Raw genomic sequence first — 26649 nt, forward strand, 5'->3', positions numbered from 1 at the left:
TTCTTACATATATGTAAACCAGATCCTGTCTTTCCCTAACTTGTTCAAGTACTAGGAATAGAACAGGGAACAGGCGACAATGTCTACCATATTTCTAGCTGTTCTGGTTGGAGGTGGGACTCAACATTACAGTGCATAGAGATCAGCCATGATAAAGGATCATTTGGCTCCAGATGGAAATGTTGCCAAATGTTCACAGAGGCAGGCTGTAACTTCTTTCCCTTCTATGATCAGTGGAGTTCATTTCCCTAGAAGGGCAATCCTGGGAAACCCCACAGATGACACTGTTGCTTCCTTTAAGGGTACCTGTTCCAATATTACGTTTTCTTTGGTCAGAAGAATCAAACCCAAAAGCAGTTTCCTTCAGACTTGGGTCATTATTCAAAAGGAAGCTCAGTTAGAAGGGGGCTTTCGTGGGGTTACCAACTTAAACTCTAGACAACTACTATGGAGCTTCTCGTGTATATTTTCTGCATGGAGTTTGCTGGGCTGGTCATGGGGCTGTGAGTGCACATATAATCCCAACACCCAGGAGGCTAAGGAAGAAAAGTCACAGGTTTGAAGCCAGTTTGGGTAACACAAGCATACTGTTTCAAAAACCAGACCTAACAAAAAGCAGCTCCTCCCCACAAAACACCCTGGAGAAGTCATTCATTCCAGGGATTTAAGGTACTGAAAACAGAATACAGTATACACCGGAAGGGCTAATCTAAGCACCCAGGTTACATCAACTACCTAGGTCTGGGCTTTTCTTGCTTCCTTTTCTCTCTAAAGACAGACGTGATGCTACTTGGCCCAGGAACGCCAGTTCTCCTTCTTACCTGTATGTGGCACCATTGAGCTCGGGATGAATTGCTTGCTGGTCAATGACTGACCAAGGAGCTGAAGTAACGAAGAATTCTTTGTTGACACAGTTTCTCAAGCTTTCTGGGATGCGACCTGGAGTAAGCGGGTTATGATTAATTATAGCATTGTTTTACAAGCATGTGTTTAGTGTTGTGTGCATGCCATGGCACATGAGTCAGAGGACAACTCTGTGGGAATTCTTGCGACTGAACTCAGTTTGGAAGCATGTTCCTTTAGCAGCTCGAGCTATACATATATTTAAGGCCACAAGACTTTCCTACTTAGTGGTTTCTGCCCAAGCCACTAAAAGGGCCTTCTTCCTGTCTGTCTTCTGCTACCCCCCTGTAATTGGGGAGCTGGATTCCTCTTTGAAGTTTAGCTCTTAGTTCATATAAAAACTAATTCAGCTGATACTTTTACCCAGCAGGACTAGAGACAACGGCACCGTATTAAGAGGGGGTGGAGGCGGCTCACCTGTGATTGCTCGGCGGATCTCAGTGGCAGCTGCTTCCCTCATCTCTAGTGATGCTTGTTCACTGTACCAGGCTGTGTGTGGCGTGCAGATGAGATTTGGTGCATCTTTCAATGGGCCCTGAGCGAAGCTGGGTGAATGGAAATGTATTCAGTAAAAAAACGGGAGAAGTTTAATACAATTACTACTCATTATGGGAGGCCCTGAGGCCATTCGGAACAGGAGCTGTGTATGTCAGTCAGCAGAGAGCAGGGAAGCCTGTGTCAGATTTCATTACAAAGGGAATTGCTGAACAAGTCACAACTATGAGAGCAGGTGTGCCAGACAGGAAAAAAAAAGCCACTTTAGGATCCCTTCCAGTCAGAATGAACACTCCAGTTTGGTCTACAGATCAAAGACACCGCCATCTTGCTCTTTTGCCTCAGCCCTCACTAATGTCCTCTGGGGATCTTTTCACAACACCGCCGTGCGTCTCCACAGTGAGTCCACTACGCATCACTCGCAGAATTCCCTACCCAGGTTACTTGTGCTGCAAACTGCGCCAATTCCAAGCGCTGGGCCGGGTTCCTAGTAGGAAGCTAGAAGCATACACAGCCACACGCATACCTGAAGGGCTCAGATTCGTGCACATCGAGGGCTGCTCCTCGTATCCTTCCCTCTTTGAGGGCCTGAGCTAAGGCTTTCTCATCCACCAGACCTCCCCGGGCTGCGTTCACAAGGAATGCTCCTTGCCTCATCTGCGGAAGGAAAGGAACTGGTCATACGGTGGGAATCTCTGAAACGGAGGCTTAAAATAAATGTATGAGAGGCAGTTCAGGGAACGGGGCTGGAAGAAATGGAGGCCAGGAGGCTTCCCTTCATGGGGCTATGGGGATGGAAGGTTGGAGCTCCCAGTCAAGTCATTTGGCTGCCTGAAGGGATGGATGGGAGCCCAGCTGGGCCATAGCCCCCATTTCTGCTTTGTCCCAAAGACACTTCTCTGCACACCACTGTGCCCATGAACCTGCGTCCATCCCTTCCTGTACCCAAGGCAGGTGCTGGCAAACTCTGTCAGAGTGTAAGCTGGGTCCGACAAATCTGCTTTCTGGTTACCTGCTTGATAGTGAAGTCGTTGATGAGGTGGTGGTTATGCTCATTCAGGTTGCAGTGCAGGGAGACACAGTCGCTCTGATACAGCAAGTCCTGCAGGGTGTAGACCCTTTGCACGCCCAGAGACCGCTCTATCCCATCCTGTAAGTAGGGGTCATAAAATATGACGCTGAATCCAAAGGCCTTGGCTCGAACAGCAACTGCCTGCCCCGTGCGACCTGTGCAGAAACAGAATATTCGGTTGAGTAAGGCCTGCAGATCCTGTGTGCTGTCCCCCTACTCTACCCAGCGACCTGAGATATTATCGTCCTTGCTGGGCAAGTGCTACCAAGTTTCCATGCCAAGGTGGCTTTTAAAAAGTATTTTTTTGAGGGGGCTGGAGAGATGGCTCAGCGGTTAAGAGCACTGCCTGCTCTTCCAAAGGTCCTGAGTTCAATTCCCAGCAACCACATGGTGGCTCATAACCATCTGTAATGAGGTCTGGTGCCCTCTTCTGGCCTGCAGGCATACACACAGACAGAACATTGTATACATAATAAATAAATATAAATATTTTTTAAAAATATTTTTTTGAATTATGTCTATCTGTTCCAGCTAGTCTTATGTTAAGTTGACACAAGCTAGAGTTATCTAAAGGGAGGGAACATTTCAATTGAGAAAATGCCTCCATTAAGATCCAACCGTAAAGTATTTTCTTCATTAGTGATTGATGGGGGAGGACCCAGCACATTGTGGGTGGTCCCATCCCTGGGCAGGTAGTGCAGGGTGAGATGCCAGTAAGCAGCACGACTTCATAGCCCCCTGAATCATCTCCTGCCTCCTGCGCCCTGATTTCCAAGCCCTGTCTTTACTCCCCAACTTGCATTTTGGTCGTGGTGTTGTCTCATCAACGGGAGTCCTAGCTCGGACAGGTTGGTACCAGGACGGTGCAGGACTGTTGCGACAGACCTGACCATATTGTTTTGGGGAGGACTGTGGATGGACTTTGGAAGTTTGGGTTAGAAAACCATCGACTGTTGAGAACTCCGTGAGCCATTCTGTAGGAGCTTGGGAGATAAGAATGTTGAGAGTGAGGAGCCTGGCAGTGGTCATGCACAGCTGAGGCAGGGGGATCTTTGAGAGCAGTGCAGATGACGGAGACCTGGCTTTGTCAGGGCTGTTTGCTATTTGGAATGAAGTCAGCTGTGACGAACAAGAAATCACTGACGTGAAACCTTTGCTTTGCCGGGAAAACTGATGCTGGTTACCTACAGCTAAGAAATGAGTGGTGGTTGAGACCAGCATCCTGAAGGTGAAATCTGGGAAGTGTTTCCTACGAGCTAGCGCACAGAAGCTGTGTTCTAGAAGTGGCCGGGGTTGTATCTCACACTGGCAGTTTAGACTTGGCACTGTGAGCGGCCATTGCTGAAGGTGCAGCCTCAGGGGCAGGTGAAGGCTCATGGGCTGCAGGGGTCATGCAGAGAAGTTGAGGTTTGGCACCATGAAGTGAGACTACGAGAGACTGTCGGTGAAAGCCCAGCTGCAGCAGAAAACCCCAGCGTTCTGGAGATGCCAATACCATGGGAGAGCCACCAAGGACAGAGGCAGCAGTGGAGTGGGTCACTTGTGCTGGCTAGTCTCATGGCAACTTGATACAGGCTGGAGTTATCTGAAGGGGGGAGCCTCAATTGAGAAAAGCCTCCCTGGAGCTGAAGTTAGAGGTATCGTGAGCTGCCCAGTGTCAGTGCTGGGAGCCACACCTGGGCCCTCTCCTCTGAAGGAGCAGCACACACCCTTAGCTGTTGAGCCTTAAGTACCATGGACATTTTCAAACCAATACCCAGTTAGAATGTTCTCATGGATGTCATGTGCCCTTTCCTCAGGTCCAGACACCACCAATATGCTCCCGGTCCTGTTATTTCTCTCATGTTTGTCTATGTGGCAGGCTTCTGAACATGCCTGTCCTTCCTTGATGCTCTCAGAATGTGAACGTAAATGTTTTAGCCTAAAGCCTTTACGGGGTACGATGGTCTAAACACCATTGCCCTAAGGCCTGACGGACTCTGAAGCCCAGCCCCAGCACAGGGTCCAGGACAGCAGGACAGGAAAGGAACCCCACAGTGGCCATTCTTTTGCTCAAAGTCCCTGATCCCAGCTCCTGTTTTATGACAGTTTTTTCTTCTTCTCAGAAACAAAATGGTTTGCAGACTACAAAGTATAACTTATCTAAAACGCTGTTCAAGTCAGGTGCAGGGTGCATACCTTTAATCCCTGCACCTGGAAGGCAGAAGCAAGCGGATCTCTAAATTTAAGGCCAGCCTGGTCTACAGAGGAAATGCCAAGGACAGGAAGAGCTAGGCGCTGTCTCAAAAACAACAAAAACAAGTCAGGTTGTGGTGGTGCACACCTTTAATCCCAGCAGAGGCAGGTGGAGCTCTGTGAGTTCAAGGCCAGCTACAAAACAAGTTCAGAGTAGGCTCCAAAGCTAATCAGAGAAACCCTTTCTCAAAACCTAAAACCAAGCTGGGTGGTACAACACACATCACGATGCAGAGGCAGGTGGATCTGTATGAGTTCAAGGCTAGCCTAGTCTAGCCAGTTCCAGGACAGGCCCCAAAGCTACAATGAAACCCTGTCTTGAAAAACAAAAACAAAAAATAAAAAAAACAGAATCAAAAACAACAAAACCCATTCAGATATGTGGGCAGGGTTTGGTGGGACAGCTCAGTGGGTGAAGTATACTCCGTGGGAGGTACACACCCACATAATAAAACCCACATAATAAAATGTTTTGAAAATGAGGAAGGTTAGAAGGGAAGATGCACGTTTATGTTTAGTCTGGAAGCCTTCTCTTTCTGTGATGTGTGCTCTAACGAGGCCACTCTGACAGAGAGGGACAGCTGCGGTGTCAATGTCATCTCCCTTAATGTCACGGAGGACACAGCTGACCAGGAGCTGGTCTAGCCACGTGTATCTGTGGCAGAGGAGCAAGCAGGTCGGGACAGTGGGAGGAGGCAGGGAGCGTGGCAGTGACAGGGATTCAGTGACATCCTTGACAGGGATTGAGGACCCCATCATGTGGCCCATACCCAATCTGATAAATGAGTCCTTCTAACTGGGAGTGCAGCCTCCAATATACTGGGATCCCAAGCCTGTGACGGTCCAAGGCCACAGGAGGTGGCAGAGGTGCCTGGAACAGCAACACCATGCTGACTCAGGCATTCTTGGTGGGAGTGTGTTCATCAATCACACACAACTTCTCACTGCCTTCTACCCTGACCCAGAGCGCTTCCGCCTAAAATGCCACCAACATCCCAGTCCCCGTAGATGAAAAGCCCAAGGGCAAGGACCACGTATAAAACAGCAGTCCACGCAGACAAGTGTGGCCCCTGTGCAAAAGTGACATGGTGTGAAATGTTCCGGACTTTAATAAAGCACTTTTCTTTCAATGCCACACCTAAACCCTTGTATGCTAAATTAAAAACAAAAGCAATCAGTGACAGACAAATATCTTGACACTTTTTTTTCAGTGTGGTAAGCAGCCTAAGAGCCCTCTGTTCAGTCCCAGCTTCGGGCTCCCCTGAGGCTCCCCTGCTGCTTTTCAACAGAGCTATGAAGGATGTTCTTGGTCCCCACCAGGCTGGCAGCAGCTATGGTCAGCTGCAAACAGCCTTCCTCCTGTCTGTCCACTACAGTTGGGGAGGTGGGGGGATGGGCAAGCAGCCTTAGACCTGTGCAGGCAGCCAAAGAGACTACAGCAGCCATGAAGGCAGGGGAGCCAGTAGGAGGGCATGGGAAAGCATAAACACAGCACTCAGCCCAACTGCATTCAAGTAGAAAGTGCATGAGATGGGCCTATCTGAAGGCCCTAGAATGGGGGAGGGGGGGTGGGGGGGAAGGTTCCCACCTGTTGGCTGCCTGATCAGAGACTATCCCAGGTCCCAAGAAGCACAGGCGGGTACCAGCAGAGGGTGTTGTGGTGTTCATACACAGTGCCTGCATTTCTGAAGTGGAACACCACGTGAAAACACCACGGAGGCGCCCCCAGCACCTGATCACTTGAACTCAGACTCTGCCTGCCCCAGAGGTGGGGGGTGGGGGTGGGGGACTGCAGGACGATGAGCAACCCTGGAGTCACCCAACACATTCTTGCTCTTTCCAAACTGCCTCTCTGGAGCCCCGGCCCTCCCTCAGCCAGCTCTGAGCTAAAGGTGATGCGAACTGGGAAAGTTTCTAGAAGCCAGAATATTCGAACTATCCCGTGTGCTCCTCATGGGGCCTTTGAGTCTCAAGAGGCAGCAAACATGTATCCCCTGCTCCCACCGCATGCTCTAGTTATAGAGCCAGAAATGGAGGCAGAGAAGCCAAACAGTTCCCTGAAGGTGATGGCGTTAGTTAAGTGGTGGCCACCAGCTAGGGGTCCTATTGGAGCCCGTGTGGATAACAGCAGTAGCTCATGTCTTCCTCCTAAGCCCGTGTCTATCACCGCCTAAACTTTCCTTGGTCCCTTACCACACTTGCTGGAGACTCCCAGGGCCTCTGCTCAAGTATCTCCATGGCAACGACCAGGTTGGAAAGATCATGTCCCATTCTCACAGGAGATTTCCAAGCCCACAGCCCGGCATTACCCTCAGGCTTGAATCTTTAAGTGACTTCACGTTACTGCTGTGGGGTGGCATCTGTATTCGAGAGTCTTCAGGACCTATGACCCAGGTTGCCGGCTCAACCACTAGTGAGTGACACAGTATACAGCCAAACCCTTCCTCTGCCTCAAGATTTCCCAAGTGCACACCTTCCCCGGGACAGCGGAGGGTGCACTCCTGCTGTGCCACGGGCCAGCAACAGACACACTTTTGTAGAACAGGCCCAGATCTCACCTCTGGCAAGTTCTCTGATTCTTCTCGAACCCTGCCGCCCACCCCTACCCCGCACGCACCACATCTGTCTCAAGAGGCACATACCAAAGCCGATGAGGCCCAGTGTTTCCCCTCGGATGCGAGCAGCTCCTGAAGCAACCTCACGGATCTGTTCCACACTTTGTACCCGTGTGCCTTCTCGTAGGGCTTGGTACAGCCACGTGTTCCGCCGATACAGATTGAGGATGTGGCAGACGGTGGAATCAGCTGTCTCCTCCACTGCAGCAGACGGGATGTTGCAAACAGCGATCCCTGAAAGGGCAATGGCCAGGTCCAGAGATGAGCAAAGCCCTGGGATTCCCAAGGCCCCTGCTCGAAATGGAGAAGTACGCCAGGATCCAGGGCTGGGGCAAGGGTTCTGGAGGTCATCTCTCATGCTCAGGAGCCCTCGCCACTAAACCCAGACCCAACACGGCTTTTAGGTTTAAGTCTTAGCTCACAGCAGTCCAACTCCCCTTCTTTCCAGCCCTGGTGTGAGGTCCAAAGAGCCCTGGAGCAGGCAGAAAGCCGGTGGGTGCTTCAGCCCCATCTCTACCCTGGCAGGACTGAAGGGTGGAGGAACCGGAACCCCAGACTCTTTTCCAGGCTCACTCTGGAGCTGTATGGGTCAGAAACTGGTTGCACCTTATACACCCTGACGTAAACACTAACACCCTACCAACTATTAACTGTTCACACACACAAGGCAAACATGCTGACACACACCGCTAACCCTAACTCTGAAGGCTGGAGGCAGGAGGACCTCAATTTTAGAGTCATCCACGGTCCTTAAAGCTCACGGTTTATCGGATTCTGGCAGAAAAGAGAGGCAACTAGGAGAACTTGCTAATGAGCCTTTGGCCTGAGGGCGGCTGAGGCCGGGAGGGGTGTGGGCACTGGGGGTACTGAGAAAGGCTAGCAGCTTTCCTGCCACTCTTCAGGCCAAGTGGAGGGCCCAGTTCTTAGGAGAAAGCAGAGGCCCTGAGAAGAATGCAAAGCCCTAAGCAGGCTCAAGAGTGGCCTGGATCTACCAGACACGGAGCTCTCTAAGCAGCGGGGCAGGCATTGGCCATCCTGTTGCTACAGGTGCCAGCTGGACAGCAAGGTGCAGCTACCTTCAAGGTGGCCTCGGGTTCAGTTAGCTTTCCAAAACTGGGGAATAGGACGATATCAGCTAGGCAGGGAAGAGATCGATGGTCCCCTAAATAGCCTTAGATCTGTGGTGTTAAGTCTCACCCCACTACCATGGCTGCCCTGGGGTCCAGCGATGAGTGGCTGCCTCACAGGAGGACAGACAGCATGATCGGGCCATCCTTGCTGCCTGACTGATGGGGGCCATATATACTTAGAGATAAAGCAGCTGTCTTCTGAGCAGCCACCCAATCCCAGCGGACCACGACAGTGACCGGCAGTGCTCACACTCATGTCCCGTTTGCACTTTTCAAAGCTCTGGGCCACAGCACTCTGAGAAAAGGCTCCTTTCTGTCTGGCCCCAGGCAGTCTGTTTCTTGGGCTGGAGAAGAGGGGCTGACCACGGAGAGGAACTGTGTGTGAGGGGCCATGGGCTAGACAGCCGTGTGTCTTCCTAACTCCGTGAATTCAGCTTTACTCCTGACTAAATATGTATTTGTTTTTGCTTGTGTGTTTGTTTGTTTTCTAGGGTTTCTCTTTGCAGCAGCCCTGGCCTTGAACTCAGAGAGACCCACCTGCTTCTACCTCCCAGAGTGCTGGGATTGAAGGTATGCGACACCACCACCCAGTTCATGTCTCCAAAACTTTTCTCTTTTTAAAGACAGTGTCTCACTAAGAGCTAAGGTTAGCCTCAAACTTGTTATACAGACCAGGGTGACCTCAAGAGATCCGCCTGCCTCTTGCTCCTCCATGCTGGGATTAAAGTGCACATCACCACACGGGGTCGTGTTTATTTTTTAATTATTAAACTCAAGTATGTGGTCTCACATCTGTCACCCCAAGTTTCTTTGCTGCCAAAGAGGGGCTCAGAGGAGCTGCCACTAGCAATGGACACGGCTGGCCAGGCTGGGGGCACAGGGAGCCACTATCACCCAGGACCCTTAAGAAAAGCCTGGACTGAATTTGACTGCTTTTCTTTTACCTGAGATGTCTACCTTCCCCTGTAAGGCTGTCCCACAAATACACCGTTAGACAGACTGGTACTGCCAGGGTACAGCTTCCTTTGCCCCTTTCTTACCCTGGGGCTCAGGCCCGTAACTGCTGCCCTAAATGAAAAGAAACTGAAAACTAGAACGAGCGCCCACCTCTCTCAGAGCTGCGGGCTCAGACTGTGAAGGGAAGTCAGATCGTATCAGGGCTGCCTCAGCAGCCAGCGTGGCGGGCATATCCCCGGGCGATGGGCAGAGCTGTCAAGTCTAGCTTCAGGCCTGCTGCAGAGAGGACTGTGTGAGGCATTGCACACACCTGCCTTCCTGTCCGAGGAAGACTTCCAGGAGCCCTTGCAGCAAGGCATCAGCGGTGGCAGGCCCAGGCCCATGCGAGGAGCATTACCAGGCCAGGCGGCTCTGAGCCGTCAGCACTTGGGTTTCCAGTTCCTCTGAAGTATTTCAAATTTCTAAGCCTCATGAATAAAGAGGTGGCATACTTCAGGAACAGACCAAATACCCTGACTCTGAGGCCTCTCCCAATGACCCCCTAAAGCAAGCCTCTGCTGACAGTGTACAGCAATTCTCAGGGGTGGACAGGGAGTCCCCTGTGCCATTCAGGTACTCCAACTTCCTGCTTGGCTGCCTACCTGCCTACTGTGGTTCCTCTGGAAGACCCCAGGCACGGGGAGGTGGGTAATGATCTGTTTGTTTTGGTTTGCTCTGTGAGAGGAATTCACTTGTCTGCTATCTTGCCAAGATCTTCCAGTCCCTGAACCTGCTTGGATCTCTAAGGCTGGGCAAAGCCGGAAACGTGGAAACATGAGCCTCTCTCAGGAAGCAGCCTAGGATAGCTGCCCTGCCTTCTACCCATCCCCTGCCCACTGAGCACAGCTCCCAGGTGGCCAGCACGGCTCTGTGACTCACCGAGCTCACCAGCAGCCTTGATGTCCACGTTATCATAGCCACTGCCAATTCGCACGATCACTCGCAGAGCCTTGAACTTCTCTAGGTCTTCCCGGGTGAGGGTGATAGTGTGGTACATCATGGCACCCACGGCCTCATTCAATACCTGTGGGCAGGGACAGGAGTCACGGGTCAGAGCCCCTGGCTACCCACAGAGCTTCTGTGGGCAGAATTATAAGGTGGAGACGTGGTTGAGTAAGTGCCCGAGGGTGGCACAGCGGGCTAGGGGCATCAGGAGCTCCAAGCATGGCATTCCTGTGTATGACGTGTTTAATGACATCAAGTGGCCTGGAGGAACCCGGGTGGGGTGGGGTGTCACCCACCTTCTCATGGATTTCCTGAGTGGACTGTGCATCGCAGAAGGCCACAGTGGCCAGGTCCTTCAGGATGGGCATTTCCACAGTACAGTCTCTGCCATCCAGCAGTGCCACGAGGGGGCGGGGGTGCAGGGGGCCGTTCATGATCTGGGGGCGGATACCTATACAGAGAGAGGAAAAATGTGGTGAGTACAGTGCGGGGAGGGCGTGAGGGGACACCCTGACCATCTCAGTGGTCAACGTCAAGACAAGCAGAGAGCACACAAGCCCGGTGGAGCCAACTGTGATGCCCAAGGCAGGACACGATACAGCATCACCAGCTAAGGGCATAGGGTGTAGGGGTGGGGGTGGCGTTCCTAGATCACAGGTTTAATGACTATGGGTGACGTGCAAGGCTCTGATGTGAACTCACTTCACTCTAAGACCCAGAGGAGCAATGGTGTGGCTCACTTGAATTGTTCCAGTAAATCAAATTGAGTGAGATGGCTCAATAGGTAAGAACAAATCTCCAAAAGGAACACAGGTTGGACGCGCTGGTCACTTCCCCACCAGGCCATTATGGCAATGGGATAGGGATGGTCCTAGTCCATCACTATGGTACCCAAGTGCATATGATTCTCTGTTGAAGTCTGCTGGTCCTGCAGGATGCATCCCAGCTCGGGCACTGTTCCTCAACTGTCTATACAGCAGACAGGGCAGATTCTGACTCCCCCGGTGTCGTGAGCTGCACCACATTGAGCTGCCATGTCGTATGCCACCTTTTTGGGGTGACTTCTGCTGTGACCCTAGCTGCGGCGGGTTCGTACATTTCAGGGTAGAGGCGTGAGAATTACAAATGTTAGGTAGGTGGAACAGAGATAAGAGAGTCACAGAGACACAGGATAGCATCAGGAGGGCCACTCAGTGAATACTGAATGCTAAATTTTTCTTTTGACTTCTGAGTTCCCTGTGTTTAATTTCCCATACACGTTTATACCCCAATACAGAAGAGGGGAGAAGGCAAAAGACTGCTTTAACATGATACAAAGGACAACTAGAACCGTTACTTGCTTCAATAGTTTGGAGACATCAAGCCAAAGGCCATACACCATGCAGAGGGAGGTCTCTGGCCAGGGCTGTTGCCTCTCCCTCCTTGTGCTAAGGCTTGGGCAGTTCAGGCCATTATTTGAAGCTGGGCTGCCATCTCCTTCCTCCTAGTCAGTCATCCTCTCTCACACAGGCTGCCCCAGTAGGGAACACGGGCTGTTGGAGCCACACGGCCTTTACGTGACCATTAATGTACCCCAAACGGGAGCCTTCTGCAAAGTGTGCTCACTTTCAGGCTCCACCTCCTTGCTCTTGAGCATTTCCTTGACTGATGATTGATCTGGGAGGAGGGCCCAGCTCACTACAGGCTGGAACATCACTGGGATGGTGGTCCTGGATGCTATGAGGAAGGCAGGCTCAGTTCATGGGAGCAAGCCAGCAAGCGGCATTCTTCTATGGCTTTTGCTTGAGTTCCTGCACCCTGATTTCCGTCAGCAATGGACTGTGATCTCAGAGTTGTGAGCGAAAATAAACCCTTTCCTCCCCAAGTTATTTATAGTAACATTTCTTCACAGCAACTGAACCCCAAGACAACCCTCCCAACCAAAGCTCTGCTGCCTCTGAACTGGTTGGTAGGGGCCTGGGCAATCCTCTTGTATCACACAGGCTCAGGTAGCTAGTCACACACTGTTATGAGTAGCTGAGGAAGGACACGCTCTCGTGAGAGCTGTGCCCATCTTCCCCCAGTACCTTCACTGCCACTGAATGTGGTGATATCCTCACACTATACCTGCACAGTCAGGACAGACAGTGAGCCCAGGGCAGAGAGAATGTTTTTGTCCTGATCTTACTAAGGAAAGGGGGTAAAATGGCCAGATTCCAAAACCATGGGTTGAGGGTCTGGCAGTATCGGACCACACAGAACTCCTTCCCCAGTCCTCCCAAGAAGCTTGGCTTTGGAAGCTGCTAGCAGGGTGGTTAAATTGTACCGAGCCCGAAGTTCGGGTTTTAAGTTAAGTAGTGATTTACCCCACCTTGCCAAGGAACATGATGCCAGGAACAAGCCAGAGATCTAGAGCCATCCAGTACATCTGGAGTGGCCGAGAGCCACCATTTAAGATGTCCATCCACATTACCAGAGCATGTTATCTGTTACCCGGGTAACAGACTCCAGGTTGCCTAGTGATCAATTCCCTCCTGATTGGTTTTCTTTTTCTTTGGTGAATCCCATCCTTTGTTCTTTTCCTTGGCTGAGGAGGGCACACAGTACCTCCAGGACACCTCTGATAGCAAGGCAAAGGGGAAGTGGTGGGGGCAGCAGAGACCTGTTGGCTAGGGAAGGATGCTGAATGGGGAGGCAGGGAAGGGAGCAGTGATAGCACGGAACCTGGCACAGGGTCGCTGAGGACCAGCTCTGGAGGAACCACCTGGTACTGGGTATGAGGAGGGGGGCCGGGAACCTGCCCACTGCATATCGGGGACCACAGAATCAGAGCTAGAGCCCTGATGGTCTCAATACACAGTCAGCTCTCAGCAGGCCTCTCTCCCGCCTCTTTCAGCACTTCGGACAAAACGCACCCTTTTTAGGGGGAGTGCATCTCAGTGTAAAGCATTTACATTAACACGCCGCACACATGACCCTCATAGGAGGGGATCAGTCTTCAGGCTGGTCCCTGGCCTGGAACCAGGGCTCATTCCTTCAGTCGCTAGGGGAATTTGGGAAGGAAGCCCAAGGCACAGTACTCAATGAGAATTCCTTCCAAAATGGAGTTTAGGATCCCAATTACCAGACACTGCTCGCGGCTTTTCCACATAGCCAAACCCTAAGACCGACAAGGGCCTGGCAATGCCGCCAGCCTCCCACTCACTGGGGAAACGCCTGATAAGAAGGTGTGCAGTAACTATGCAAAATAATTATGAGTCCCTCTACCCCCCTCCACAGACTTGCAACAGCTAGGATTGTTATGGGAACAGAGGCAGTGCCTGCTATTATATGGCCACTTTCCAGTGGGACCTAACCCTCTTGGCCCGGCATAGTTTCTTCATTTCTAGAAAGTCAGATGAGAAACCAGAACTAAGATGTGACGCATGAGTGTGTATACCAAAGGGTTGGGTTTTACAATGCAAACCAAAACTGAGGCCCAGGTCAGGGTGGGGGTCAAGGGTCAAATAATCTCCAACATGTGGCTTAGCCTTAAAGCACCTGGCATATGACTGAGCAGAGAGGAAGATGCCTCTCTTGTCCTGCCAACACATGTAAGCACCTTGTAGAGCCGTCTCCAACCTGCCTGTGTAGGGATACACACAGCAGCAAGAGGTACTGGGAGCAGACAACAGTACCCTGCTCCTTGCTGGGAAGCCTGGGAGAAACTTAAAGGCAACCATTCAGATGGGATGTCTTGCTAGGAGTCACTACTTTACGTCACACCCTCTGAAAGGTCAGAGAAGACCACTGTGATTAGAAGCTCAGTTGTTGTTGGCATAGCGCTGAGCTCAAAGGCCTTGTGGATTCTATGCACCAGGGCGCAGGGCACCACAAGGCCTGCTGAGCTCTCCCTGCCAGGCACTAGTGACCTTGACTCCTCGTGTGATGAGTAAAAGGAGCATGAAGGTTTACCCACCACTAAATAAGGTGAGCCTGGAATGAAGCAGGGCTGTGTGGGGACAGTCCCAGGAGGACGCAAGGACCAGCACTTGCATAAGACACCACAACAGCTGCACAGCGGGGCGGTAGCCTGCTTAGAAGATCCCATAATCCCCTCAAATCTGAGGACTAAGCTGTGTGGGATTCTGAGACAGGCACACTGTAAAACGCCTAGGATGGAGACTCACCGGCTGAGAGGTCACCAGTGTTTCTAGAATAATGCTGGGGAACAAACACTAACAAACGCACCCTGGAAGGGCAGGGGCAAGACCCCATGAACAGGCAGAGATGGTCGATAAAGGACTGGCCCACTGCTGCTGTATAAGCCCCAAGGAGCTAGCTTGTCACCAGGTTTTCCCAGGAGAAGCTGAGGCCTTCTTAATTCAAGAGCTACAGCGCTCTCTGGGTGAGACTCTAGGAGGGTCACAAGAATGTCTCACTAAGCAGGTTGGTTTTGCTTAAGGCATCTTGTATCTTACTGGGTTCCAGCTCCAGTGAAAAGTGTCCAGGCCCTCATGATGCATGCAGATTGCTGCTCCAAATGCCTGGGTCATTAGCTGTGGGCCCTGCGGGCTTCCTGTGACTGCAGCTAACCCAGCTTGTGTTTGAGTGTTTGAGTCTGATGCCTTGCAGACTTGCAAGTAGAGTCCCCTAGTCTGGTGGGAACATTGTTGTGTTTCTAGCTCAGCAACAGGAGAACAAACTCAAACTACCCGGCTTCCACAAAGAGACCAGCATCTGCTGTTACTTCAACTGGCTTCACCCAGAACCCAGGGAAAGACATCTCTTGCAGCTTGTCCAGAGTGCTTGAACAAGGAAAACGACATTTACTTTCTCTTTCCATGACAGCCTCGCCTGCGCAGATCTGGGACTGGGGATCTGTCACCTGCCAGTCTCCAGCAGCTGTGGGATCTCCAAAATGAAAATGTCTCCTAACGAACTCTGTGTCACGAGAAGCCAGCTGGTAAGGAGCACATCTCTGTCGACCACAGACTCGGAGTGGGTCAAACTGAAGGAGGAAGATATGTCAAAACGCACAGCCAGGCTTCGCTGGTGTTTTCGCTAAGATGGGCTCCATCTCCTATTTCCCTGGTGGCCTGCCTCACAGGGGTGGTGGTCCTTGAGTACCAAGGACAGAAGATGGGCATTGGGCATGTGGACTCAGTTATCTCTAATGAGTTAGATACTTGGTCATGGACTTTCCCACTTCCCAGCATGGCACACAGGGCCCTGGAGACCCCTCATCTGTCCTCTGGGAGGAACATTTGTCTATGAGCCTACTTCAATCAGTTGGCTTCTCTGCAACCTTGCTCTGAGACCCCGTCACAGTCCCTCACATCTGAACCCGTGCTGCCTCAGCCTCTTATACAGGTGGCCATGACACCTAGCTCTGCCTCAGCTTCTTGCTCATGTGGCTGTGACACCCAACTCTCAGCTGCAGAGTAAAATCCAGGACTTGGCCAGAGATGAATCTTCAAATCTTAAATGCACAAACCTCAAGTTAGAAGGGGGTGCTTCCTGGTAACTAGTTACCAGACCTCGGTAACTTCCTGTTCACGGCTGGGCACTAAATCAAGGCGGGTCCTGCTGACTCACTTTGCCTGCTCAGCTGCTGTGACCCGTGAGGTCAAGCTATGGATATCCAGGCTGTGTTTCTCCAGGGGTTGGGTGTTGGAAAGCCCATGGAGAGTGCCTCCCTCCGCTGTCCCCTGGGTACCTCCCCCGAGGCATGGCCCCCATCCCCATGTGAAGTACATTCAATCTTAAGGGAATCAGACTGCTTACAGAATACACTTCCCAGACCAGGGGTCTGGCATAAAGGTAGAGAATAGTAAACCAGTCCCTAGCCACTTTTCTATTACTGGTTTTCAATATATGTTAACAACAACAAAAATCCCTTGATTTTTGAGAGTGGGTCTCGCTGTATAGCCCAGGCTAGCCTGGAACTTGCTGTATAGCTCAATTTGGCCTCACACTTGCTATCCCAGAGTGCTACGATTGCAGACACGTACACCCACACCCAGCTCTTCAACACTGTAGTGAAGTAGTGAAATCACACATCCACAAGCTGGGACGTGCAAGAAACAGTGGCCCTGTACCAAGAGGTCACAGGACCCACCTCCACCCCCTTCTAAATGTCTGCATGACTGATGCTAAAAGCAAGTTCTGCATTTCCAACGCAAAAAGTTGAGCCCAAAGGGCATGATGAATTCTCTCGAGGTCACGGAGAAGGGCTTGATTCAGTTCTCCTGACTCTAGAGCTAGATCGAGCAGCTGGGGCTCACAGGGCTGGCCCACAGCCCCCATTCAAAGGCACTGCAACAGTGACCTAAACACCAGGCTGGGCCAGGGATGAATCCAAGAAGACACATCAAGCCTTCTGAACAGAATACCAAAGCACCTCGCTCTATTGCTACCTTAGCGGGGGAAGGTTGGTCCTCAGAGTCTGCGCTCACTGAGCAGACCTACCCATCAAAGACTCCCTAGTCAAGAACCGCACAGGGCCAAGGATCTCACCAGGCAGGGTTGGTGCCTCCCTCCACGGGGTTCTTAAGCTTGGAGGCAGAAGAAAAAAAAACTATCACGACAGTGGCCGTCACCCAATGTCATTCTGTAGCACCAAGGAAGAGAAAAACTCCAAACTCTCTTTGATTTGACAAGGTGTCTGAGATCTATGCCTGGGGCTTGGCGGCTGGTTCTCCGCCCCCCCCCCCCCCCCCAGTCCTCAGCACCGTAGCCTGCAGGAGAGAGGCTGTGACTGGTGTGGGCGTGTGCTTTACTGGGGATACCTGGTCACTCTTCAGGGTGGATTGTGAGGCAACACGTGCCGATGGGCATGTCAGATAAGACACACCCTGGCCTGGATGTAAAAACAGGACTCCGCAAAAGCCACGTGTGTGTGACTTTCTCTGCAGGAACAGCCTTAAGGTGGCCTGTGGCTGGGGTCTCATATGCACGACCTACGGGCCAGACCCGGTGTGACGAAACCTTTCGAGAGTGAGGGACTCTTGGGCTTCTGCCAAGGCACTGACTCAGAGGAACACCCTCCCAGAAAGCCTCAGGCAGAGAGAGAACCACACTTCAGCCATAATGAGCGAGGTCAAGAGGGCCGGGGAGCAGACTGGCCCGCTTTGGGGCCTCCCATAGCCACCCACCAGCAGCCTAGGTAGGGTGACCCTCCCACATAGTAACTGGTAAAAGAACATGACGAATCAGGGCGACAGAGGATAGAACCCAAAGTGAGTCCCTGTCAATCAAAGCTCCCAGAGTCTTTCTGCTAGTGATTCCTGGTGGCACGTGGGGGTTTCCTTACTGCACATCTGTTTCTTCCACTTTCAATCAGGCCACAGAAGAAAGACGTGCTCCACCTCCCTCCAATGCACTAGCTGAGTCTTCTAGAGAAAGAGCAGCCTGGGACTTGTGTCCCAAGAAATCTCTCTCCCCTTTCCTGTCAAGAGACCTACCAGATTTTGATGAACGGAACCATGCACAAGCCAGCCAAGTGAGAAACCACTCTTGCAAGCAAACTAGTGAGCTAGTGGACAGAGAGAACCACACACCTCTGCAGAGGCCAGGGGAAACCAGCACTGCTGAGGACAGCGGGCAAGAACCAAAGAGCGTCCCCTGAGGATAGCCTATGCCCCGTGTTGCCCCGGAGCCAGGACGCCTGGGTGGATCAGAGGCACATCCTTCCTGGCCTTAAAAGAAATGCCAGGACATGAAATTCCAGTCTCCCAAGTCACCCATGCCGGTAGAACCTGGTGGCTTTGCTCCGGTCTCCAGTTACTGCCTTGCAGCCCTGGATGTTTATAAGAAGGTGCATCCTGACAAGATGTGAGCAGCTCTCAGATGCTAAAACTGTGCCCATGGCAACGAGAGGATGCCAGGTGGGAACAGAAAAGAAACCTGCCTGAGGAATCTGGAAGTAGACAGGACCTACACGGGAACATAGACAGAGCCCACAGGTAGTCCGTGAACATCTGAGACAGTTTTCACTATTTGGTCCTAACTGGTCTGGAACTATCTAGCCCAGGCTAGGCCAGAACTTGTGGCCTTCATGCTCAGACTCTCCTAATGAAGGCTGAGAGTACCTACTGAGTTCAAGTACCTGCAGGCCCCATACTCAACACAGGGGCTTCAATCCAAGCTAGGGGATAAAGGGGAAGGGGAAGCCTTGGCCAGCCTGAGGGATCTGTGAGGATATCCAGTCTCTTTTGGCCCCTGCAGGGCCTTTTTGCAGCAACTGGGACAGCAGAGGCTTGAGTACCCCATGCGTGTACATCACAAGGGCACAGCGAGAGCCACAGCTGACTCATGCCCAAGGACTAGGCTGTGGGTACTCTGTGTCCACTGAAACCAAGCAACCTCATCCCTGGGAATGAAATACGCGTTATCTTGCCCTCCGAAGGGCGCTGGTGCCTAGCAGACCTGGCTCAGCACTCTCCCCACATCACCAAGGCCAAACACCCATGAGCACAGATATCACTGCCATTCTGAAGCTAGGGCAGCCCTGAGGGCCAGCAGGAGAACGAGAGGGCCCCGTCTGCTCAACTGTCTTCATTCTGCATGAGTTTTTAAGGCCCACAAAGAAGGTGACTCTTGAGGACCATTCCGTAGGCTTGTCATCTGTGAGGCCAGCAGGCAGACTTCCCGGAGTGTCGCAGCTGGTCAGGGTCCCCCACCAACTCCTTTCCAAAGTCTCTTTTTCTAAGCGTTCCAGGTTCAAATCCCCACATACAGAGAAACACTAGAACACACCAAGTCACGTTTCTCCCACTCTGTATTAAAGGCATCTGACAGAAAAGTCCTTAAGCAGGGCAAGTGGCTAGGACACAAGGCCACATTTGAAAAGTATAGATACAGGAAAATGGACCACAGAACTCAGCACTCAATTCTCCAGACAAGAGTTCCCATTGTCCATTCCAGCCTGGGCATGGGGGAACTACACAAGGGGCAGCCACTCTCCGGGGCCCAAAGCTATATAGATGAGTCAAGCAGATTCAGATGGAATGAGGCTTTGAGGAGCCTGAATGAAAACGACAAGATAATAAAAATATAAAAATATAGGCAGCTGCTCTAACACAGGGAAGGCAAAAAAATGCAACAGGAGCGGGGTTACAACAAAGTATAACCTTTACCTTAAAGCCAGTGATCCCTTAGCTCGGCAGTCAGGAGGACACAGCAGGGTCATTTAGAAGAAGCTCCCCAGCAATAAAAGCTCCTGGTCCAGTCCTCAGTGCAATGTTAGGAAGCCCCCAGCATCTTCTGTTTCTCCTTGTGTGCAGGCTCACCAGGAATGCTCTCTGTGTTCTGGACTGCCTGTTCCCCAGCTTCATAGGGCTTTTTCCCCCCTTTGTCTATTTAACCTTGTCCTTGTTATAGCTGCTGCTAGCTTGGCCCTTGGTCCTCTAGGGACCAAAGAATAGCTTGCATTCCATTTAGCCAAAGGAGAATGCTCTCAGCTGTAAAGATGAAATTCCTCAGCTCATAGAGTAAAGAGTTTGGTCATGTGGTCAGAGCAGGAAGGGGGGCACGCTTACACAAGTGCAGCCCTGACTCAGGCACCAGGGACTGGCCAAACACCCAACAGGGGTCCTCCTTGCGCTTGCTCTACCTAAGAGAGGTGAGTGGGTCCAACCTGGAACTAGGGAACTTCAAGGAGGCCATGCCCAGCATCCTTACAACCAAAGAGCCATCCTCAGCATGCAGGAAGAGCTCCAAAGATGTAGACATCTGAGGGAATCCCGGCAGCCCTGTGGGAGCAGTCCTCAACACGATTCCGATTTCTATCAGGATCGTATGTTCCCATGGCATTAGAATCAGGCAATGGCACACACACCATTGCTGGAAAAATAGCCATAGATTTTCCCAACTGACCTTAGGAATCTCTAGTAACAGCCCTGGCAACGAGATCCTAGAATGGAGCCTTCAGAGGCTCCGTCAGTGCACCTACACCAAGAAAAATAAGCAGGGAATCTGGGAGGTGGGTGTGGATGTGAGACTGCGCTTCTCACACGCCTCGGGCTGAGCGTGGGGCAAGCTGCGCTTTGCTGGACTCGGGGAGGACGGGATGGAAAACGCTCGCCGTCACACTGGTGTTTGCTTGATGCTCCTTGGCATCTGGTAGAGGGAGGCTCAGCCTCTCGGCCACGGGTGACAACATGTGACAGCCACTGGGTCAGTCGCCACGTCAGTGTGGGATGGAGAGCCGACCCACCAGGTGCCATGAAGCTCTCTGCCCAGAAGCCCTAATCCTGTGCATCTGGCTGCCTTGCCTTGCTGTTTGAACTGCTTGGTTGATGGGGTGGAGGCAGGCCTGGCAAACAGAAGCCGACTGTGTACATACATCTAACAAAGCAAACACTAGTATCCACACTGTGTCTAAAGAGCCAAACGAGACCCCTAAAAAAAAAAATCCCTCAAACAATGCTCTTGCAAGTATTTGACATCACCCCACCATCACTGCAGGAAGATGGGGAGGGGGGTGTCAATTACTTCCCAGGCATTCCAGGACCTCCACACTGGGCGGAAACAGAGTTTGGTGAAATCAAAATGAAGAATCAGTGAGGCTGACTCTGCCACTAAAGGGCAACACACACGACTCTACCTCAAGATCGGAGGTTGCCATCTGGGCCCAGAGGCAAGGCAAAGTGCCTTGGGTCTCCCGGTGCTTTTCCCGTGGTCTAAGGCTGTCCTCTCTGGGGCTCGGCACCTCTGCCTGAAGCCATGCCTACAGACACACCACGAAGTCTGCTGCTGCCTTCGGCATACCCAGATCCCGCTGCAGACTCTATGAAACAGACCTGTCACCCAAATGCCATTCAGAGAGCGGAAAAGCAGCCAGGAAGCCGAGGCCCTGCCCCCCTCCCCCTGCCCTGACAGGGTAGTCATAATGCCACACAGAATGTACGATAAGGAACAGGGATGGCAACTGCTGCTCTGGGATGGATCATTTGACAGAGAAATTTATTTGCTGGCAGACTTCCGACTGCAGGCTTGCTCGGCACTGGCGCGCTGCCATGCAAATGAAATAAAAATCAATATCCTTGGGTCTGTAAAACAGTGTGTCAACAATCACACTCCAAACAACTTATATAACGTCCCTCACCCCGTACCCGGATAGCGGCGAGTGTTTTTGTTCAAATGCAGCACAAAATAAACAGAAAGGGGAGGGGGGGTTGTGTTGCATGCAGACAGCAATTCTGCAGGACCTCCTCCTTCAGCAAAACCTTTCCAGGACTTCAATGAGGAGATAATCTTTCTGTGATTATGACCAAACCCTTCCGTTGCTTAGCAACACATAATTAAGGAATATGTTTTCAGATCCGCTTTGCAAGCCCAGCCATTATCAGATGAAATTACTGGAGCAACAAATGTCATCGCCATGCAAATTAGTTGGTTGCAAAGAAAGAATGTTGGGCTGAGAGAGAAAGAAGGCATAGGCCCTCAAACTTATCAACTCCGCTCCTGGCACACATTTCAAAGACAAAGTAGATAATCAGACTTTTTTTAAAAAAAAAAAGGTACAGTATTTCCTACTCCACTACCCCGTCCTATACACTAGATATTTTTAAATGTATCTCACAACTTTTTGAGGGCTCGGTAGTTAAGAGCCCTTGCTACCCTTGCAGAGGATCTGGGTTCAACTCCTAGCTAACTTCCACCTGGAACTCTGCTCCCCGGGCATTCGATGCCCTCTTCTGGCTCCTGAGAGTCCTGGCACATACATGCATGCAGGCACTCATACATATACTCAAAGCAAAACAAAAATTACTATAAAAATGTGGTTTTCCAAATTATACATGTTGGAGGGCAAAGGTGAAAAGAAGAAACCTGACTGACCTTGGCAGTCAAAACCCTAGGGTGAAACACTAACTGCTCAGAGGACGGCCTCCAGGAAGTTCTGCCGCAGCATCCCGTGAAAAGCACGCCATGAGTCAGTCCCGCCTGGCTTCTGCTTTGGCTGGTTTCACCTAGCTTCCAGCCCTTCAACGTGGAAGCAGTGTCTTCCCGACAAACAAGCAGAATTCCCAACCGTATTTTATAAAATGAGAGGCTAAATCTGTTTTTTTTTTTCAAACGGTTCTAAGGGATTTCAACATGTTGCTTTGTTTAGCCCACAACTGTGGAAACAGACGCGTTCTTATCGGCAGTGGAGTCTCCGCCTTTGCTACAGTGTGCCGTCTACACTGCCAGGCACTTTTACCAGCAAATTATCCACGCACAATTTACAGGAGACATTCCATCAGGCACTCCTGACTTTTCCAAAGCTCTCCGATGGAACTAGAGAACCACCCGCCTCTTGTATAAAAATGGGATACACTATCAGAACAGTTTCTTGGGAAAGCAGCTACCTTTCACTATCAGGAGAGGGAATCTGCAAACTGGGGCTTAACCTGCTACATAAATCTGCAGAACTCAAGAATAGCCCACGGGAGGAGGGAACTAACCCCAGCACTCACCGTGGTGCTGTTAGGGTTGGGGGGCAGGGTACAGACAGACACATTATCCGCACTTTCAGCATGACCAGTGGGGAACAAACTATTCCCTTCTCAAACTATACCCTCCCCTGACCGCTTGGAACTCCCAGCCAAGAAAGGTAAGTTACTTGGTTCTGGAGTTAGCATAGTTGAAACGATGATGGGGGCCCCTGTCCGCCGGGCCACCTTCTGGTACGGAGAATGAGGTGTGTGGAGGCCCTGGCTGACTGGTGGTAGGGCAGATGGCTCCATGGAGGCTGCTCCAGGCTTCCGTAGGAGCTGGGGGCTGCCGTGGGGGCTGGGCAGTGGAGAAGAGGCCATACTGCGCTCCCTCTTCAGCAATTCCATGGGCACCGTGTACGAGGTGGAGTAGGCTGTCCTGGGACTTGAGTGAAGGGGGACAGAAGGGCCTGGATTAGTCAAGGCCACCCCAGCTTGTGGAGGGTATGAGGGAGCCAGCCGTGCTGTTAGGGCATAAGAGGTAGGAGAGCTATACCCAGAGTTGGAAGGTAAGTGTGGGGGTTGGGCCCCCACCACCGGGGCAGAGTAAGTAGCTGCCGTCTCCAGGAGGTGCTGGGAAGGTGCGCTGGAGGGGCGGCGAGCTAGATCTCCAGCTCGGGAAGATGAAGTCGGCAGAGGTCCAGCAGGGTGAAACTGCGGGCCTGTGGTACCCAGTGAGGCCAAGTCGTTGGACAGCAGCTCACTTCGGTGGCTGAAGCTACTGGACCGCGGGCGGGGTGGAAGGCCTGTCCGGTCCTGTCTCCGAAACTGCATCTCTGTCTTGCAGCTGCTGGCTAGGCGGCTCAGGACACGGGCCTGGCCCAGGTTGGGTGCCACGGTCTTGATGTCAGCATCCTCCAGAGTGGCCAAGACGGCCGGAGAGTCAAAGCCTTGCTGTAACAGAGCTGCCAGAGTGGCCTCTGCCACACCCTCTGCCCGCAACAGGGCCAGAAACTCAGGGTGCACAGTCCTCTTGCTCCCAGGCCCCTGGAACATAGACGAGTCAGCTTCATAATTCTCGTAAGTCAGCTTGGAGTGGATGTTTTCCGGGGTAGGCCCATAGCCTCTATTCAGGGAACCTGGGGCCACCCCGGTGCTGTTCTCCGTAGGAGCGGCTGGGCTAGGGTCCACAACCAGGCATGTTGGGGCCACCTGTCTGGCAGGGGTAGAATCAACAGTTCTTTCACAGGCGTCATTGTAGACTTGACTGGGGGTCGGGGAGTACATGGGCACCTCTGTCCCTAACCTTGGATTAGGCTGTTCTCTTCCGTACCTCCCAGGAGATGGAGCCCTGCCATGTGTCCTTTGCCCATGTGGGAAGGCTTTACCCCCAGATTCCCGGTACAGGAAGCCAGTATCCTGCAGAGCAGGTAGCTGGCCTTGTACCTGCTCCCATGGCACTCTGCCACCAAGCACTCCGTAGCTGGGCGCCGGCCTGCTGGCTCCTGGGTCCCGATAGAAGGGAGGTTGTTCCTTGGGTACCCTGGCGCCCCTGGATGGGTCGCCATAGTCGTCTTGTGGCAGCATGGAGCCACGGCCAGACATCACAGCCTGTCTGCTGTCGTAGAAGGCGAAGTCAGGCCCGCAGCCCTTTCTTGATGACAGTGAGTTATAGAATGCTTCTCTGGATAGGTAAGGCTCTGTGTCCTGTGCGCAGTGGCTTAGCAGCTCACACCAGGTCCCTTCTCCAGGGCCATACGGCAGAGAACTTCTCCTCCCTGGAGGCCCAGCATTCTCCCAAGGGACCTCATACCAGCCAGCAGCATCCCAGCTCTGAGAACGGCCGATATTGATGTGCCTGCTGGGAACCGGCATTGGCAGAGCAAATGACTACAAGCAAAGGCGCAGGGAGGAAGCCTTTCTTGGTAAATCTTCAATTACATACATCAAAACCAGACCTGGCCGCACGCGAGCCCTTCCGAGACGGCAGGAACGACCAACTGGGGGTTTCTGTTTCAAGGTACGACTTAAATTATTAATCCTCTGAAACCTTAGTAGGCAAAAAGCGGACTCACGGTAACTTTGTCTCACTCCGCAACGGTAGCCTGCAAGGTCTGTCCTGTGTGTCTAGCCCGGGACAGGAGGCTGGACTCCAGCCTGCGGGGGCCCCCTTTCCGGTGGCTGTGCTCACACAGTCCTCAGCTCTTGCAGCATGAGGATTAGGAGCTAAATAAAACCTCTAAAGCTTTTGTCCCATGTGACATCTCAGACTGATGAAGCGGGCTGCCTGCTTTAGCCAGGCCTAACAGGCAGCTGGGTAAGCTCCCACGTGGCTTCTCCCGAGTCTGAAACCCTTCCATCTCTTGTCCCGTTTTTTTTCCCACCTCTCTTGGGGGAGGCTCCTGACCAGGCCCTCTCCGCTGATGGCCAGAGAAACAAACTAGAACTGCTTAGCTGTCCATCCAGTCCTAATCCCACTGCACACGACGTTAATCCATAGCGCAGCTAGAACAGATCAAATGGAGGCGTACGGGAGAAGCCGTGTGGCTGATTCCAGAATGAGGGGTGTTCGGAGAAGCAGGCCTGTAAGTCCCTGGCTTTTAGGTTACACTGATCAAATCCTCATTGTAAGATCGTAAGACAGATTCTTTCATTCCGCCAGGGAAGAAGATAAAAAGTACGGGTTAAGACCTGGAATTCATCAGTGTAAGACAACAAGGGCCAGGCTGAGCCGAGGGTCGGCCACCAAAGAAACTAGGGAACCAAGCCTTCCCTTCTCACTCTGTGGGGCATGTGCAGAGCCCCAATCCTCGCACCCCCCCCCCAAACCTCTGTGTCACAAAAATAAACCAAGGAGGTGATCGAGAAGTGTATTTGAATGAGATAATATAACTACATGCAGGCAGGAGACCAAAGGCGTTCCTTCACCCATTTCTCCTTTAATCTAAGATTTAACTGGAACCTTCAACTAGATAAATACCAGCCATTTAAATGAAAAAGTTCCTATGTGAGCAGTATGCAGAACTTCCTGTGGGGTAGGAGTCTGGATAAAGCACCATTTCTAGGAAGCAGGTTTATGGGGGTGCCACGCTCTCACCCTTTCCATGCCCAGTCAGATCATATCAAATTCTGGAAATCGCTGATGCTCCCTAAGGAGTTCTTATCCCTCCAAACATGCCCAGAGCAGCTGTGACCAATGCTACACCGACCATGGGACCCAAAGACTACAGACCACCGTGCCCCCATTCCTGACCTAAACAAAGAGACCAAAATCCTGTTCCGGCTCCCCATGTCCTAGGACTCGAGAAGCCAGTGAAGAGCTGAGAAAGGCAAAGACTGCATAGCATCAGATTCCCACAAATCAAAGACGCCTTCTCTGGACACTGTCTGGAACCGACCCACACCACACTTCGGGATAACAGGCAGAGGTAAGGACAGGATAACACGTTAAGGAAGCTAAGGGGACACACCTAAGCCAGGATTTACTCTTGACTGCTAAGCAGGCTCACTGAGAATATGACATACCAAAAAATAAGAAATAGCCAGCAAACAGTGCCAAGCTAGGGACATGCACTACACACACCAGCTCAATGAAGTAAATAGTACTTAACAGTCAATCAGGGTCCAGGGAAGATAAGCTGGGGAGGCTTGTCACACAGGGTCTGTAGCCTTCAGAGGAAACAACTGCTCAGTGCTTGGGCATCAGCCTCTATCGTGACATGATACAGCATCAGGCATAACTAGAATAATCTGGTCTGAGAACTAGCCCCTACCCTACTGGAGGGGGTTGTCAGTCACACTCAAGGTGTCTTACAATGGTCAAGTTGAGAAAACTGCTAACTGGGGAATTTGCCAGAAACCAGCAAAGACTCTTAGGC

General features: G+C 51.8%; 1 protein-coding gene across 7 annotated transcripts in view; it reads right to left on the minus strand.

Annotated features, from left to right (window-relative positions):
• Ctbp2 (C-terminal binding protein 2) overlaps positions 1-26649 on the minus strand; it is a 131568-nt gene that overhangs the window by 2407 nt on the left and 102512 nt on the right. For 5 of the 7 annotated variants that reach the window (XM_075972554.1, XM_075972557.1, XM_075972553.1 and 2 more), the window contains 7 exons: positions 10688-10842; positions 10326-10470; positions 7348-7554; positions 2411-2625; positions 1925-2055; positions 1321-1448; positions 822-939 (listed from right to left, as the gene is read on the minus strand). In XM_075972554.1, coding sequence (XP_075828669.1) covers positions 822-939; positions 1321-1448; positions 1925-2055; positions 2411-2625; positions 7348-7554; positions 10326-10470; positions 10688-10842 — 1099 coding nt within the window. Of the gene's footprint in view, positions 1-821; positions 940-1320; positions 1449-1924; positions 2056-2410; positions 2626-7347; positions 7555-10325; positions 10471-10687; positions 10843-22959; positions 24662-26649 lie in introns of those variants that run through there. The other 2 variants (XM_075972552.1, XM_075972558.1) reach the window with 2 other exon arrangements.

The sequence above is a fragment of the Microtus pennsylvanicus genome, chromosome 5, assembly GCF_037038515.1.
Source record: "Microtus pennsylvanicus isolate mMicPen1 chromosome 5, mMicPen1.hap1, whole genome shotgun sequence".
Classification (NCBI taxonomy): Eukaryota; Metazoa; Chordata; class Mammalia; order Rodentia; family Cricetidae; genus Microtus; species Microtus pennsylvanicus.